The 18,138-nt window shown below is 37.7% G+C and overlaps 1 protein-coding gene across 2 annotated transcripts in view; it reads right to left on the minus strand.

Annotated features, from left to right (window-relative positions):
- The window catches only part of Uggt1 (UDP-glucose glycoprotein glucosyltransferase 1), a 158,195-nt gene that overhangs the window by 55,808 nt on the left and 84,249 nt on the right, over window positions 1–18,138 (minus strand). For both annotated transcript variants that reach the window (XM_069989476.1, XM_069989475.1), the window contains exons 13-18: window positions 16,495–16,645; window positions 12,673–12,792; window positions 11,833–11,918; window positions 10,626–10,761; window positions 5,320–5,451; window positions 3,091–3,255 (exon numbers count right to left, since the gene is read on the minus strand). In XM_069989476.1, coding sequence (XP_069845577.1) covers window positions 3,091–3,255; window positions 5,320–5,451; window positions 10,626–10,761; window positions 11,833–11,918; window positions 12,673–12,792; window positions 16,495–16,645 — 790 coding nt within the window. The remainder of the gene's footprint in view (window positions 1–3,090; window positions 3,256–5,319; window positions 5,452–10,625; window positions 10,762–11,832; window positions 11,919–12,672; window positions 12,793–16,494; window positions 16,646–18,138) is intronic.

Raw genomic sequence — 18,138 nt, forward strand, 5'->3', positions numbered from 1 at the left:
GGAACTTGCTGAACAGAGTCCCAGGGTCACAAATTGGAGAGAGACTCGACAAATGGGACTACCTTAAAATAAAAAGTTTCTGCCCAGCTAAAGCTATCACAACCAAGCTAGAAAGACAACCAACTAATTGGGAAAAAATATTTACCAGCAATATATCAGACAAGGGGTTAATATCCAGTATATACAGAGAACTCAAGAAACTAATCCCTCCCAAACCTAACAAACCAATTACTAAATGGGCAAGGGAACTAAAGAGGGATTTCTTAGATGAAGAGATTAAAAATGGCAAAGAAACACATGAGGAAATGTTCACCATCCCTGGTTGTGAAGGAAATGCAAATAAAGACAACCCTTAGATACCTACCACCTTACCCCAGTCAGAATGTCCCACATCCACAAGTCAGCCAACAACAAATGCTAGAGGGGATGCGGAGAAAGAGGAACCCTATTACACTGCTGGTGAGAATGTACACTTAGACAACCACTTTGGAAAGCAGTCTGGAGGGTCCTCAGAAAGGTAAAGATTGGCCTTCCCTATGGCCCAGTCATACCACTTCGAGGCATCTATCCTGAACAACAACAGGAACCAGTATACAAGGACACATGCACCTCCATGTTTATTGCAGCACTGTTCACAATAGCCAGGATATGGAAACAACCCAGATGTCCCACCACAGATGAATGGATCCAAAAACTGTGGTATCTATATACAATGGAATATTATGCAGCCATTAGAAATGACAAAATATTGACATTTGCAGGGAAATGGATGGAGCTACAAGAAATCATTGAGCAAGGTAAGCCAAGAGCAAAGAGACAAACAGTACATGGTCTCCCTGATAAGTGGATGTTAAATCCAAAATGTTAGGTAATACCACAAAATTAACAGGACTTAAGAAACAAAGGACTTCCACTCATCTGGTGGAATCACTACTAAATAACTCCATGCTGCTGATCACATGTATGGTATATATGTGTACACTGGAGGGGAACCAGGAAGACGACGCAGAACTAGAGGGAATCAGGGAAAAACATAACAGCGGGACCTATCAGCTGCACTGGACACTGACCAAAATGAACTAAGCAACTTATTGGCAGCGATGGGAGGAAAGGAACAAATGAGAAAGAGGGAACAGCTGATACTATTCAAAACAAAAGAAATGTACATACAACCCAATGTGGAAGAAATAACTGTATCGCAAAGCTCATAGAACTCATAAACATTATAGACAGTGATAAACAATTTGCTCCAGGAAAGTTAGAATGTGTTTGAGCATCACTATACCACAATACTGTGAAATTTGGGAAATTATGTAACCACTTAATCACAATAAAAAATTGGATTAAAAAAAAAGTATCTGCCAGGCTCCCGTGGCTCACTCCTGTAATCCTAGCTACTCAGGAGGCTTAGATTTGAGGATTGCTGTTCAAAGCCAGCCTGGGCAGAAAAGTCTGTGAGACTCTTATCTCTAATTAACCATCAGAAAAATGGAAGTGGAGCTGTGGCTCAAGCAGTAGAGTGCACCCCTTGAGCTGAAAAGGGACAGCACCCAAGCTTAAGAGTTCAAGCCCCCTGACCAACAAAACAAAATTATCTTTGTTAGTCATAATGGTTCCCTTAGATGACATCTGACAGTTGATGCAACAAGGTGAAACATGGGAAGCCTTATTGATCCTAACAAGATGACAGGATTGGTAACATCAGCAGGACCAACCACATGAATAGCAGACTGGGATTTAGCACACCATCATATCAACCTGGTCTTAGCCTGGTCTCTACCATTCTATTTATATGAAATGCTTAGAAGAGGCAAATCCATAGAAAAAGAAAGTAGGGTGGTTGCTAGTGGCTAGGCGAAGGACAGAATGAGGAAGAGTACTATAGAGTATGGACTTCTTTTGATGATTACAATGTTTGAAAATTACATCTGATGGCTGCAAAAGTCTGTAAATATTCATAACCACTGGCTGATACCTTCTTTTAAAAAGCCAACTTTGGAGTCAGTGTTATAACTCCAGTGGTAGAGTATTTCCTACCATTCATGAGACTCTGGGAACCATCCCCCAAACTACAAATTATTATTTATATTATTAATTTAACATAATAAAAATAAAGAGTTGTACAGGATGGGAATTATATCTCAATAGCTACACATATAGTTATGAACACATACGTACACACATATATATTTATGTAATTATAAGCTATTTTCAATGTCCTATTTAACAATAGAACAAAATGTCTCATTATTCCTCACAATTTTTAAAATTAAAGACTTAACCCTGAAACCAATAAAATTTGCTATGTTAGTTATGACACATACAAGTCTTACAAATATTTTCCTTATAGGAGAGCTGCCTAGGAGCCTGTAAACCAACTGCTTGTGGCACCTGAAAAAGTGTAATGCTCAAAAGAATTTTACTCAATAATGCTTGATAGGAAGTGTACTCATTACCTTGCTTATGTAACTGTAACCCCTCTGTACAGTATTTTTACAATAAAAAATATTTTTAAAAAAATTTACTACCTTGACCATGTAATTGTAACCCCTCTGTACAGTATGTTCACAATAAAAAATAAAATAAAAATTAAAAAAAAAAAGGGCTGGGAAGGTGGCTCAGTGGTAGAGCACATGCCTTGCATGCCAGAGGCCCTGGGTTTGATTTCTCAGCACCACATAAGCAAAAAGAAAAAAGCCGGAAGTGGCGCTGTAGCTCAAGTGGTAGAGCGCTAGCCTTGAGCTGAAGAGCTGAGGGACAGCGCCCAGGCCCAGAGTTCAGGCCCCATGACCAGACCCAAAAAAAAAAAAAAAAGAAAAGAAAAGAAAAGAAATTAGACAAAACACAATTAACAAAACACAAATACAAAGAAAGCTCCTTTTGGATGAGAATGTTGAAAAGGGCAACATTCAACATTGATCAAGATGCACTATATTCATAAACTGCTCTGTTGAATGCTAACTCCTTTGTACAATTACTTAAAAATAATAAATATATTCAAAAAAGAAAAAAAAATTTACTACCTACGTCAGAAGCTACAAAAATAAAAGCAAACTACTCTTTCAAAGTCAACCTGGGAATGCTACTCACCAAGTATACTGCTCTTTGGAAGAAAGTAGTAGTTTCCAAAATTTTGTGCATTGTAATCGTTTCCAATTCATCAGGATCTAGCTGTTCCTTTTCAAAGGGCATTCCATTGAAGAGAACCACAGGCAATGGACCGACACCAGTCTGCTCATAGTAGCCTTTTGCTTCCTACAACACAGTAAAACACAAAAACAGAACATTTTTGCCCCTTATGATAGAAGTGGAACAACGTGTGTTTTTGTTTACATGCCTTACAACAACAACAATAAAAATATCTTAAAGAAGAAATACCTAAAGGTACTTCTTTTTCAGAAAGAGGTATTATAGTGGAAATCCAAGATTGAATTAGGGAATTTAAACTTTAAATAAGGGAATAGATATATATCAAACAAACTACACATATTATGGTCAGCACTGTACAACAGAACAGCATGTTGAACTGATAAGTGGCTCTCTAAAACACTCACTTATTTTTGCTCTTCTTAGCTACATACAGGAATCAGTTGTATTAGCTCCTAAGGCAAGAATCGTAACACAAATACAATTATTTTCATTAAATAACTTAATATTATGAAAATGAAAAAACTATGAGTATTAAAAGGTTGTTCTGACTACAAGAATGAATTGGATGACTGAAAAACTCTAAAATGTTAAACTGAGTATAAGACAGACATCTATAGAAAAATGAGAGGGTACTGAGGATGTTGTTCAGGAACAGAGCAGGTGCTTTAAATGCTTTAAATGAATTAAAAGAAATTTTTCTTCATTCTTGTCCTAATATATATTTTCAATAAATTGATCAATTTGTTCTTCCTTGCAATAATGGTTTCTTACTATATTAAATGTCTCACAAGAAAAAAACTAAATACACAAAAATTAATTTCCAGCCAGATGCTGGCTCACACCTGTAATCCTAACTCTTCAGGAGGCTGAGATCTGTGGATTGTGGTTCAGAGGGAGTCCAGACAGAAAACTCCACAAGATGCCTACCTCCAATTAACCACCTAACAGCCAAAAGTGGAGCTGTGGCTCAAGGGCTAAAACATAGCCTTGAGCAAAAAAGCTCAGGGACAGCACCCAGACCCTGAATTCAAGCCTTAGGACTAGCTCAAAAAACCCAAACCAAACCCAAGAAAAAACAAAATTCAATTTCCCATTGCAAATCCTTATTTTTATACTTTGCTACTCTGTCAAGTGCTGGTGTTCACACCTATAACCCTAACTACTTAAGCTGGGATTTGAGAATAAAGGTTTGAAATCAGCCCAGGCAGGAAAGCCCATGAGACTCTTATCTCCAATTAACCAATAAAAACCTAGAAGAGATGTAGTCAAAGTGGTAGAGCATCAAACTTGAGTGAAAAAGCTAAAGAACAGGGCTCAGGCCCTGAGTTCAAGTCCTAATACTGGCACTCATGCATGGTCTGTCACACACACACACACACACACACACACACACACACACACACACACACACACACACACACACACACACACACACACACACACACACACACACACACACACACACACACACACACACACACACACACAGAGATAACTTTAAAAAACTGACATGGTCTGTCTGTCTGACACACACACACACACACACACACACACACACATGGTCTGTCTGTCTGACACACACACACACACACACACACACACACACACACACAACACACACACACACACACACACACACACACACAGATAACTTTAAAAAACTGACCTTCCCATCATTTTCTTTCTTAAACATTAAAAAAGATCTGGACTGGCACTGTGGCTCATGCCTATGATCCTAGCTATCCAGGAGGCTGAGATCTGAGAATGGTAATATGAAGCCAGTGTGGGCAGAAAAGTTCATGAAACTCTTATGTCCAATTAAAACCACCAAAAACCCAGAAGTAAAGCAGTGGCTCAAGTGGTAGAGTTCTAGCCTTGATAACAAAAATCTCAGGGACAGCATCTAAGCCCTGAGTTCAAGCCCCAGGACCCAACACACACAGACACACAGACACACACACACAGTGAACAGAGACACACATGAGAGAGAAAGAGAGAGAGAGAGAGAGAGAGAGACAGAGACAGAGACAGAGACAGAGACAGAGAGACAGAGAGAAACAGAGAAACTATTACCACCACCATTGTTAGCACACTGCCACACTACAAGGGTAAAAGCTGAAGGACAGTGCAATGTTGCAATCAACTGAAAAGAACCAAAGAACTGTTTACCTTCCGATTCTGATCATAAGCAGAATCAATTCCCAAAATGCTGTTAACTTCTACATATGGATATTTCTTCTCCAGGACACTGACCACATGTTCAACCTTTACTTTTTCTCCAGTTCTCACTTTATTATAGATCTGAAGAAAGAAAAAACAGGTAATCAACTACACTTTTAAATCCAAATTTCAAAGTTTATTAAGAAAGATTTCTGAGCCTAGAGGGAAAATATGACTATTGTTCTTTAAAGGGAAATTGAGCAAAACAGCAACAATTCCATTACATTATACTTCATTAAGGTGGTTTGGGGGAGGGAGGGAGGAGAAGGGAAGGAATGGGAAGGGGAAACAAAGGAGGAGGCAACAATGTATGATAAGAAGTGTACTCATTATTGCCCATGTAATTGTAACCCCTCTACATGGTATTTTCACAATAAAAAAATTAAACAAAAAATAAAATAAAATAAAATAGAAAAAAAAAGATGGTTTAAAGGTTGGAAATATTTCTTAAAATAATCTAAGCAGTCATATTAAATCTCAAATGAAAAGAATGCACCAAAAAAAAAATCTGAATCTGAATATAGTGGTATACATCTGTAATCCCAGCACTAGGAAGATGAGGCAGGCCAGCGTGGACTATATAACAAGACACTGTTTCAAAAACCAAACCAAACTAAGACACAGCACAACAAAAAACAAAATAACTCATGTCTATGATATTTAGGGCAAGAAGTGCTGTAAAGTATGAATGGCATAATATCTGTTCCACAAAACAGATCAAAAACAAAAGAGAACTGTGTATGTGTATACTTCAACATCTCAAGGATTCAAGGTAACCCTTTAGAAATTCTACCTTTAGGGAAGATCAGGGAAGAGAGAAAGATGTGAAACATATTGTAAATGGGTAGTAAATTATTGGATTAAAAAAATGTTACTTTTGTAATAAAAATTCAACAAATTAAGTGAAAATTTGCATTCTTTTCTTTCATATACATATCCAAAAGTAAAACAAAACTTTAAAGAGAGTACTTTAAACTACTTATTATGTTGGGTGACTTCCTTTTCTATTTCATTCTCCATAGCCTTACTAACTTCCCATCATTTCTCATGGAGATTATATAACAGCTCACCTCTGCCCTTCCTCAGGCCTCTCACAAGAGTTTGCCTGATGTACTGTGCACTACTGCTCCTTAGCCTAACAGCCTTGTAGACTAGCTTCCTCCTCTACATAATCTCCTGTTCATCCTGTACTAGCTTGGTTTCATCACCTTTGATTCATAGCCTGTGAAGCTGAGTCCCATGTTTCCTGCTAAACTCAGTGGGGACAACTGCTACCACAAAAATAACACCTCTGCTCACCCAAGGAAGACTGAAGGCTTCAGGCCACCCAGACAGAAGTGTTCTCCATACTCTGTGACACCACCTATTCAGATGTGCTCCTACATGGGTGTGAGGTTTTTGAGGATAAGGGGGATATTTCCTTTGTAGAAACTATAGCCAGTACCAGAGTTATACATGGCAGACCTTTAATAAATATTTGCCAAATAAATAAATGAATAAAAAGTGTGCCAAATGATTTTTTTTGGGTCCGGTCGTGGCCTGAACTCTGGGCCTGGGTGCTGTCCCTCAGCTCTTCAGCTCAAGGTTAGCGCTCTAACACTTGAGCCACAGCGCCACTTCCGGCGTTTTTTTTTTTTTCTGCTTATGTGGTGCTGAGGAATCGAACCCAGGGCCACATGCAGGCAAGAGGCAAGCGCTCTACCACTGAGCCACCTTCCCAGACCCTGCCAAATGAATTTCTAAACCATAAACATAACAAATAATAAATCAGACTAACATCCTCTTAATGGGCAAAAGTGGTAAAAATCAATTGCTTGATTTTATAAATTGCATTTATAAAATTGTTTACATTCAAAAATAGAAAAAACAAGAAAACATAATTCTTTGAACTGGAATATGTAAATGCTTTATACATGTGCACAAATCAGGGCATTTCAAAACTCACAATAAAAATGGGGAAATAAAACTGTCGAAAAGGATTTTATAGCTGGGTGCCATGGCTTACACCTGTAATCCTTAACTACTCAGGAGGCTGAGATCTGAAGTATGAAGCCAGTCAAAGCAAGAAAGTTCATGAGACTCTTATCTCCAATTAACCATCAAAAAAGCTGGAAATAGAACTATGGCTCAAGTGATAGAGTGCAAGTCTTGAGCAAAAAAGCTCAGAGACAGCGCCAGGCCTTGAGTTCAAGCCCAGGATTAGCAACAAAAAAAAAAAAAAATTAGAGGATTTTATGATAAGAATAACAAACTAAGCCCTAATTTTAAAATATCATAAGAAATTCTGAGAAAGGAATGAAAAATAAGCGTTTTTAAAATGGAGAATATCCTATTCATCAAAAGGTATTAAGTAATAATTTCAAACCACAAAGGGGAAAAAGTATGACTTAATATTCTCATCTGGCATCTAAGGAATCTTGTCTTAGCTGAAACCATTGTTAGTTAAAATGTAAAAGTATCTCTTTAAGTCTTTAGCCCACTTATTTATTGGGCATTTGTTTCTATGAGGATTTGTTGCTGGGGGATTTAATTTTTTGAGTTCCAAGTATATTTTAGATATGAGACCCTTGTCCGTTGTATGGCTAGTGAAGATCTTCTCCCAATCTATAAGCTTTCTATTTTTTTTTTATTTTTATTTATATTTTTATTGTAAAAATACTGTTCAGAGGGGTTACAATTACATGAGAAAGAAAATAAGTACATTTCTTATCAAGCATTGTAGCCTCTTGCTTTGTTTCCCCTTCCCATCCTCCCCCAGCCTCCACACCAAATCCCCCCCCCCCCGCCCTGCACCATATTTTCAACATAACAACTTGTACATCTCATTGTTGCAATGGGTCCACCTCTATCCCTATTTAAACGATTTGTTTTTCCCCTTCCCCTCCACAAATTATACCAACATCAAATACAGTGAAAGCAGGGGTTATACTGTGGGGGAGGAATATACAAAGCAACAAAGAAATAATCTTATAAACGTGTTAGAAACAATCACATGAAAGAAAAAAAAACATTTGAATACATATCTTAAGGTTCATTTCCCTAACATCACCTTATCTGACCTTTTCTGCTTGACTCAGACATATACTAGATATTGCAAAAAAGGGAAACCATGGGACCTATGTTTCCTTGGGCCTGGCTTACTTCATTTCCTAACGAATGGGGCAATGTCATTCTTTCTGATGGAGGCATAGAATTCCATTGTGTATATATACCACATTTTCTTGATCCATTCATCTACTGAGGGGCATCTGGGTTGGTTCCATATCTTAGCTATAGTAAATAAACATAGTTGTGCTGGTAGCTTTAGTGTGATCTTGTTTGTAAACATTTGGGTAAATGCCCAAAAGTGGGATTGCTGGGTCATAGGGGAGCTCTATGTGGAGTCTTTTGAGGAACATCCATACTGCTTTCCAAAGTGGTTGAACAAATTTACACTCCCACCAACAATGCAGTAAGGTTCCCTTCTGTCCACATCCCCTCCAGCATCTGTTGTTTTTAGAGTTCTTGATTTTAGCCATTCTAACTGGGGTGAGGTGTTATCTCAATGTTGTTTTGATCTGCATTTCTTTTATGGCTAGGGAGGTTGAGCATTTCTTCATGTGTCTATTAGCTATCCTTCTTTCCTCTTCAGAGAAGTTTCTCTTTAAGTCTTTCGCCCACTTATTTATTGGGCAGTTGTTTCTTTGAAGATTTGTTGTTGAGGGATTTAATTTTTTGATTTCAAGGTGTATTTTAGATATGAGACCCTTGTCCGTTGTATGGCTAGTGAAGATCTTCTCCCAATCTGTGAGCTTTCTATTGATCTTGCTAGCTATGCCCTTTGCCATGCAGAAGCTCTGCAATTTCATACAATCCCATTTGTCTAACCTTTCTTTGATTTGTTGTGTTTCTGGGTCTCTATTAAGAAAATTTTGGCCTGTGCCAAGGAAACCTAGGGTTTCTCCCATTCTGTCCTGTATTGTTTTCAGGATGTCTGCTTTGACCCTGAGGTCTTTGATCCATTTGGAGTTGATTCTAGTGCAGGGTGATTTATAAGGATCTAGCTTTAGTTTTCTACAAGTGATTAACCAATTTTGCCAGCACCATTTATTTAAGAGGCTGTCTTTCTTCCATTCTTTTTTTTTTTTAGCTCCCTTATCAAAAATTAGATGGCTATAGGTCTGTGGGTTCATTTCTGGGTTTTTTCTTCTATTCCGTTGGTCCTGGAAGGATGGCCAATAGACACATGAAGAAATGCTCAACCTCCCTAGCCATAAAAGAAAAGCAAATCAAAACACTGAGATACCACCTCACCCCAGTTAGAATGGCTATAATCAAGAACTCTAATAAGAACAGATGCTGGAGGGGATGTGGAGAGAAGGGAACCTTACTGCATTGTTGGTGGGAGTGTAAACTTGTTCAACTACTTTGGAAAGTAGTATGGAGGTTCCTCAAAAGACACATAGAGCTCCCCTATGACCCAGCAATCCCACTTTGGGACATTTACCCAAATGATCACAAACAAGACCATATGAAAGCTACCAGCACAGCTATGTTTTCTGCAGCATTATTTACCATAGCTAAGATATAGAACCAACCCAGATTTAAGTGAAGTAAGCCAGGCCCAAAGAAACATAGGTCCCATGGTTTCCCTTATTTGCAATAACCAGTATATGTTTGAGACAAGCAGAAACGGTCAGATAAGTTGATGTTAGGTGAAATGAACCCCAAGGTAAGGAATCAAATCGTTTTTCTTTCTTGCTATTGTTTCTAACATATTTATAAGATGATTTCTTTGTTGCTTTGTATGTCCCTCCCCCACGGTATAACCCGTTTTCACTGTATTTGATGTTGGTATAATTTGTGGAGGGGAAGGGAAAAAACATTGTTTAAATAGGGATACAGGTGGACCCACTCACTGCAACAATGAGATGTACAAGACATTATGTCGAAAAACTTTACAACTTTGGCGTGGTGGGGGGTGGGAGGGAATGGGAAGGGATGAGAAGGGAAACAAAAGAGGGGGCAACAATGGTTGATAAGAAATGTACTCATTACCTTGCTCATGTAATTGTAACCCCTCTGTACAGTATTTTCCCAATAAAAAAAAAAGTAAACGTAAAAGTAATCCCTGATATTTACAACACTTAAGAGCTTATATGAATAACTTCTTTTAACTTTTCTCCTTACCAGAAATATAGAATCCTCTTACCACATATTGTGTTCTAGACGGAGTTAAGTTAAAAAGTTATTTGCCATTCTGAATAAAAACCTACATGTGCTAGAGTCTGGAAAGCATGATAGCAATCCTTTTCTTGGACAATGTAATTATACGCTCTAAGAATAGCCACTCCAGCATCTTGCATCCCATCAACATCTTCAGAGTCATCAACCACAAAGATAAAACCAATTCTGTAGAAGGGATAAAGAGAAATCAACATCTCAAAGAATGTCAGCAGCCAAAGGGATATTATTCCTGTGGTCTCCTCAGGTATTTTAACTGATAAAAAAATAACTATTCCAAGTGAAGAGCACAGTTCCCATCCTACTCTAACATGTTTGGCCAAGGTATACATACATCATTTACAGAGTAAGGGTAGGCTCTCATTATCCTTTAGGCTTTTTTGTCATTAAAGCCAGCTATTTCAGACTCATGAAAACAAGGGTGTTGTTATTGTTTTACATAGTAATTTTGTTCTTTTTTTAAACAAAAATTAAGAGATGAGAAATTTGTAGACTATAAAAAGTAAAGGGAAAAGGAGGGACTGAATTTAACAAAAGCAGTATCAGAATTATAAGTAAAGTGATATAAAAAATGTGATTGTCTTATAACAAAAAAAAAACCCCAAGTTTAAAGTTTATAAAATTTTAAAGTAAAGGAATAAACCAGAGATACCACTACATATCTACAGAGACATGCCAAAGTAAGAATACTTGTACTTGAAAATTATGCTTCCTAAATATCTCAGTCTGTAGTTTTTGGTTTCTCTGATAAAGTACTCAGTACGAGATCTTCTTAAAACTACTGGAGAAGATTCCATCTAAGAAAGTAGGAAATGTGACTTATATGTGCTCATTCATAGCACTTAGCTCAGTGCAGGGTACACATGGTAATGTTTATCCATTAGTGTTCTTTTCCCCTTTATTTTCTTGATTTCTAATTTTAAAAATTACAAGAATTATTCCAGAATATAAATATAAGTATCTTAATACAGATCTTTAACAAATTACAAACAGTATCCACCAAAACCAATAGTGAAAATCTAGCCAGAGAGAGCTCTGTTGGTAGATATGGCAAACGCCAGCATCAAATGTGTCTGTCTGCAGCTACAAAAGATCATACAACATTTTATAACATCTAGGTCTTAGCAGCCCAAGCATTACCATACAATTACCCTATAAGTTCTACTAGACTTGTACTTCACAATCAAAAACAAAACTTCAGCCTAAATAACTATACAATCAAGTCAACAGTAGTGGTACCTTAGTGGGATGTGATTACTAAGGAACATCTCAGCTGTGTTCATCAACTCAGATGTGCTCTCATGTGCAGGATCAACTATGAAAACCTGTTGGGGGAAAGAGACAAGAACCATGAAGCACATTTATTCTAATATTCCTAGGACAACAAAAATATCATTAGCATTGTACATTAAACCAACCATTTTCTACATAAGAGTTGTGAAATCAGCAAATGCCTCCCTCTGTATTCAAAGAATGTGGTAGTGGAAGGCAAGATGATTTTCTTATGGATTTCTCCTGTTAGCACATGAATCATGATCCAGATTGCCGGCACCTACTCTACTACAAAAAACAAAAACCAAGTTTTATCAACTCTTTAGAAAATAGACTCTTCCTTTTATATACTCACTTCTTACTTCTCAGACCACAGTAACAGCCATTATGTATTAAGCCCTCACTATGTTCTAAGCAACTTACACAAACAAAACAAAAAAACAGTAGTAATATGAACCTTCTGAGTAAAAAAAGAGCTGTTAAAATTTACATAACACTACTATGAGCATAAAACTGCTCTAAAGAAATAAAAGTTTTAAAATACAAAACTGAAAAACCTACAAAGACATAGTCTAAACCTTGGAATTCCAGATGGCTATGTAAGAGTGGCTGAACACTGCTACCTCACTTCCCTAAAGAAAACAACTCATTCCAAAGCTCCCATGTGAGCAGGAGTGCAACTCGGGGTGACAGTGGGGATGGTGAGAGAGTAGTCACTAAAAGAGAGAAGCAAACCCTCTATACACAACAATGCAGGAGAGAACAAGGGAGGACACCTGTGAGCAGAGAGAATAAGGGTTTCCTTACCATGTTGTGCAAGTTTTTTCGGATCTGCCGGATAACACCAGGAAAGGTGGGTCGAAGCAATTCTTGTAGACTAGAAGGCCATGCATTATATCTGCTATCAGTCTCCAAGTTGTTGACCCACTAGAAAAGAGTAATATAACATGGCACACACACACACATACACACATTTATCACCAGTTAATGAAACATGAAGTTAATAAAACAGTAAGACTTTATTTTAAGAATCATAAAGGGAATAACGGATTTTGGTTACTCAAACCACAGAATAGGTAAAGTTATCCAAAGTCAAGAAAACCAAAAAGGAATAGGTTCACAAATATCAGCTGGGCATCGGTGGCTCATGTCTATAACACATAGCTACTTGGGAGAGCAAGAGCTGAGGATCACAGATCAAAGCCAGCCATGGCAGAAAAATCCATGTAAGACTCTTATCTCCAGTTAACCACAAACAGAACAAAACAAAACAAAAACAGAAGTACAGCTGTGGCTTGAATGGTATAACATTAGCCTTGAGCAAAAAAAAAATCTCAGGGGCAGCACTTAGGCCCTAGGTTCAAGCCTTAGGACTAGCACGCATGCACACACAAACATGCACAGAAACAATGTAATATCTATGGAAAGAATGGATAAACAGCATGATCCTATCATATGTCTATAAGTAGATTTCCTTACTTAGGTATATGTCTAGTATTTCTAGAAGGATACCCAAATGGTTTTTCTGTTTTTGTTTTGTTTTTTTTTTGTGCTGATCCTGGGGCTTAAACTTGGGGTCTAGGTACTGTCCCTGAGCCATTTTTGCTCAAGGTTAGCATTCTTCAACTTGAGCCAAAGCTCCACTTCTGGCCTTTTGGTAGTTAATTAGAGATAAGAATCTTGGGGATGGAAGGTATATATCAACTGGTAGAGGACTAGCCAATGAGCAAAAGTGTCACGTACCAAGTTCTAGTTTCAGTCTCTGAACAACAACAACAACAAAAAGAATTTCATGGACTTTTGTGCCTGGGCTGGCTTCAAACGGTAATCCTCAGATCTCTGCCTCCTGAGATAGAAGTAATCCTAAATCACTTGGATTACAGTTGTGAGGCACTCAGGTCCATATGTTGTATTTCTTTAAAACAAGTCTGACCTCAAACTTAAGGATCCTCCTGAGTCCATCACAACACCCAATCCTAATTAATAGTTAATGATTGTCACCTTTAGGGAGAAAAGTGATAACTAAGGAGATTTTTTTCACTATATGCCTTCTATACATTTTAAATTTTATGCTATGAAAGTACAAAGGATTTTCTCTTAAAAAAGTGAAATATTATATATAATAACCTATCTGTAGGTATCAACCTACAAAATCCTTAAAATTCTGTTGAATAAAAAGAAAAGGTCTTACATGATTTTGTGACAACATGCATAATTGAAAACTCTTAAAATATTCTTAGTTAAGAGCATTATTTAAAAGGCTATTGCAAATAATTATCTATGATCCCTAAGTCACTGACACTTGTAAAGAGAATGAAAGAAGTGATGCATGCCTGCAGTGCCAGCATTCAAGAGGCTATATTGGGAGGATCTCGAGGGCAAGTCCAGCTGGAGCTACAGAATGAGACATCTCAAGAACACAAACCAAAACTAAACAAAATGGAAGAGAATGTAGGGATTGGCATCATCATGGTGGTCATCGTTTGTTGAATATGAAAAGAAATTGATGTGGGATACCAATAGACCTCTAGACTATCTAACTATTTAAAATATTTAACAGGAAATAATAAGTGATGGAGCAATGTGTACCACTCCCAGAGGTATGACTTGCAGGGGAGGAGGTGTAACTAACTGGTAAGGAATATAAAGAAGGCTTCAGCTAAAACATTTCTTTTCCCAGGAAAAAAAACAGACTTGACACAAAATGATTATTTAGTAAGAATGGTGATGGGACATGTGGTTTCTAAATCTGTGAATGTAGAAATATGTCATACTTATCCATTCCCGTTAATCTGTATACATAAAACTATTTTAGCAGAAAAAAAAACAACACTACCAAAATGTGGGCTGGGCTCTGGTGGCTCATACCTGTAATCCTAGCTACTTGGGAAGCTGAGATTGGTTGTGGTTTAAGACCAGACCAAGAAAAAAAAAAATTCATAATATATCTCAATCCAAATCAGGGTCCAGTAACATGCTCCTGTTACCCTAGTTACAATAGGAAGCCTAAAATAGATGTTAACCAGGTGCATGTCAGCTTAGGTAGAGACCCTATCTCAAAAGTAATCAGTGCCAAGTGAAGTAAGCTCAGAAAGACAAATAGTACACATTTTCTCTCATATGTGGAAACTAGATATCTAAAAGACAACTAGGCATGATAACATATACAAGGCTCAATCCATTTATACACAAACTGACCAAAGTAGGGTATACTTTGTAACTCTTCTAAAGTACTGTTTATCAAAACAAATACCAGGAAATAGGAATATGTTTTGGAGTAAGGGGACATAGGAATGGAGGATGAGTAAGCAAATTCAATCATTGTATTCAATGTACACTATGTAAAAAGTGAACTGTAGTAGGGCACTGGTAGCTCATGCCTGTAATCCTAGCTACTTGGGAGACTAAGATCTGAGGATTGCATTTTGTAGCTAGCTGGGTAAGTCCATGAGACTCCTATCTCCAATTAACTTTTTAAAAAAGGAAGTATATGTGTGGCTCAAGTAGTAGAAGTGGGGGCTGGGAAGGTGGCTCAGTGGTAGAGCGCTTGCCTTGCATGCATGAGGCCCTGGGTTCGATTCCTCAGCACTACATAAGAAAAAAAGCCGGAAGTGGCGCTGTGGCTCAAATGGTAGAGCTCTAGCCTTGAGCTGAAGAGCTGAGGGACAGCGCCCAGGCCCAGAGTTCAGGCCCCACAACCAGACCCAAAAAAGAAAAGAAAAGTAGTAGAAGTGGTATAGCACTAGCCTTGAGCACAAAAGCTCAAGGATAGCACCCAGGCCCAGAGTTCAAGCCCCAGAACTGGCACAAAAAAAACAAAAAGAACTATGGAACTGGTGGGTAGGTATGAGAGGGGGAAAATTGGGGAGAACAAAGAAAGGGGCAACACTGTCCAAGAAGTCTTTACTCATAATCTGACTTAAGGAATTGTAACCTTTTGTACAAATACTTAATAATAAACATTACAAAAAAATAATCAGTGCAAAAAAAGGTGGGAGGTGTGACTTAGCAGTGACAGTGTGATATGGCAAGAGCCAGGTCCTAAGATCATACTCTAGAACTGCCCCACCCCCTCCTCCCAAAAAAAAGAAAATGGTGTAAAAGTTGTATCACCAAGTGATCACTCAAGTGATGATAACCTACAGTCTACATTATTTCTCTCAATAAAATTTCCCTAAAATAAGTGAGGTTCAGAAACCAAAGGACAGATGCCGAGAGTGAGCTGGCCGCATCAACTCTACAACCATCTCAGATAACAAAGGCTCAGAGATAACACACAGCCGACAAAATTTAAAGTCCTTTTTAGTCTGGTTATTAACTTTAAAATTATATTTTAATAGCAGCTTCAAATTATACACATTGCCACAACAATCACACAAACAAAATACTCTTTCCCAATACTCAACTGAAACTTAGGAGTACAACCACTAGAAAAATTGTTTTCTCAATACTCTTAGCTATATTAACTTTAAGAACCAAAAATATGATAAACACATAGACTCACATAAGCAGTTATAAATCTTTGATGGCAACAAGAGAGAGAGAGAGATAACTCTACTTCATGTTAACACAAATTAGATACCTATAATGAAGATGCCCAGGCCAGAATGCCCCTGACCCATTACTCACCAATACAGCAGGACTCCTGATGTCTACTGCATAATCTGCCTCAGAAGGCTGGATGTTCAGCTTCAAAATATTATGCAGAGAAAGGCCTTCTATGCCTAGTCTGTGCAGACCCTCCATTACCCGGGCTTCATTCCTCAATACATCAAACAGACTGGGGAAGGATAACAGTGGTTAGTGGAGATCTGAAAATTAGTCTGGTGGTAGAATACTTCCTGGCATAAGTAAGACTGAGTTTGATCCATAACACACACACACACACACACACACACACACACACACACACACACACACACACACACACACACACACACACACACACACACACACACACACACACACACACCCCAATCTAACAGTATTTAGCAGAAAAACTAACACACACACACACACACACACCCCAATCTAACAGTATTTAGCAGAAAAACTAACACACACACACACACACACAAATACACACACACACACACACACACACACACACACACAATCTAACAGTATTTAGCAGAAAAACTAAAACATCCTCACCATGGAAAAAATTGTCAAAGTTTAAACTCAATGCCAAACCCCAGCAGCTGAGAAAACAAAACAAGGTGCTCTTGTCCTTATTTTATCTTGTCAGAGTACACAGGACAGAAGGGCATGCATCTTGGTTTCTGTTTATTTATGCTCTTCAGTGAATACAGAAATAGAGATTTAGGAAGAAATACTCATTAATCTATCTACATGTATAGTCCATGTTTTTAAAAACAATGGATTGTTCTCTATATTATGTGTTAAAACAACTTACTGTAAATCCTAATTATCTCAAAAAAAAAATCTCAAGTAACACACCAGTAGCTCAAGCCTATAACCCTAGCTACTCAGGATGCTAAAACCCAGAGGATGGAGGTTCAAAGCCAGCCATGTCAGAAAAGTTCAGAAAACTCCATCTCCAAAATAAATAGCAAAATATAGGGCTGGAGATGTGGTTCAAGTGGTAAAGCACCAGCCAAGCAAGCAAGCTGAGCAACCCCTAGGCCCTGAGTGTTATCTAGTACAGCCAAAAAAGAAACACTATAATGCAAAGCCCTGGGTTCAAATCCCAATAACACATGAGAGAGAGAGACAGAGAGAACATTATATGAAAACACTGCACATGCATAATATACAAGTCACTATCAATATTAGTTTACAAACAGACAAACATACAACCACAGAAAAGTCTGCTGGGGAGGCAAAAAAGAAATGAAAGGGAGATACAAACAGAAGATGGATTGAAACTTTATTTTTTAGTTCAAAACCTTTACATACTCTGAAAACATAAAGATTATGTAAAAACAGATTATATGTTTTAAATAATTCATTCAATAAAAACACTGATGGACAATCTTTTAAAGTATCCACATCCATTTAACCAAATTACCATGGTTGTTTAAAGCACTAAATGGGCATAAAAGCCTAATTAAAATAATTCATGTGGAAATACCTTACCTATAAAACCACTTCTCCTTAAGTACTAGCAACTGCTTTTGTTTTTACCTTAAAAAGCTAGTATCAACTATAGGAATTATTACTCCAAGGACAAAATATGAATTCTACCTGACTGTCCGCTTCCCCCAAATCATGAAGATAATTTGTGCTATCAGGAACAACAAAAATAGTAGG

Source organism: Dipodomys merriami, unplaced genomic scaffold (genome assembly GCF_024711535.1).
Source record: "Dipodomys merriami isolate MVZ:Mamm:240054 unplaced genomic scaffold, mDipMer1.0.p SCAF_38, whole genome shotgun sequence".
Classification (NCBI taxonomy): domain Eukaryota; kingdom Metazoa; phylum Chordata; class Mammalia; order Rodentia; family Heteromyidae; genus Dipodomys; species Dipodomys merriami.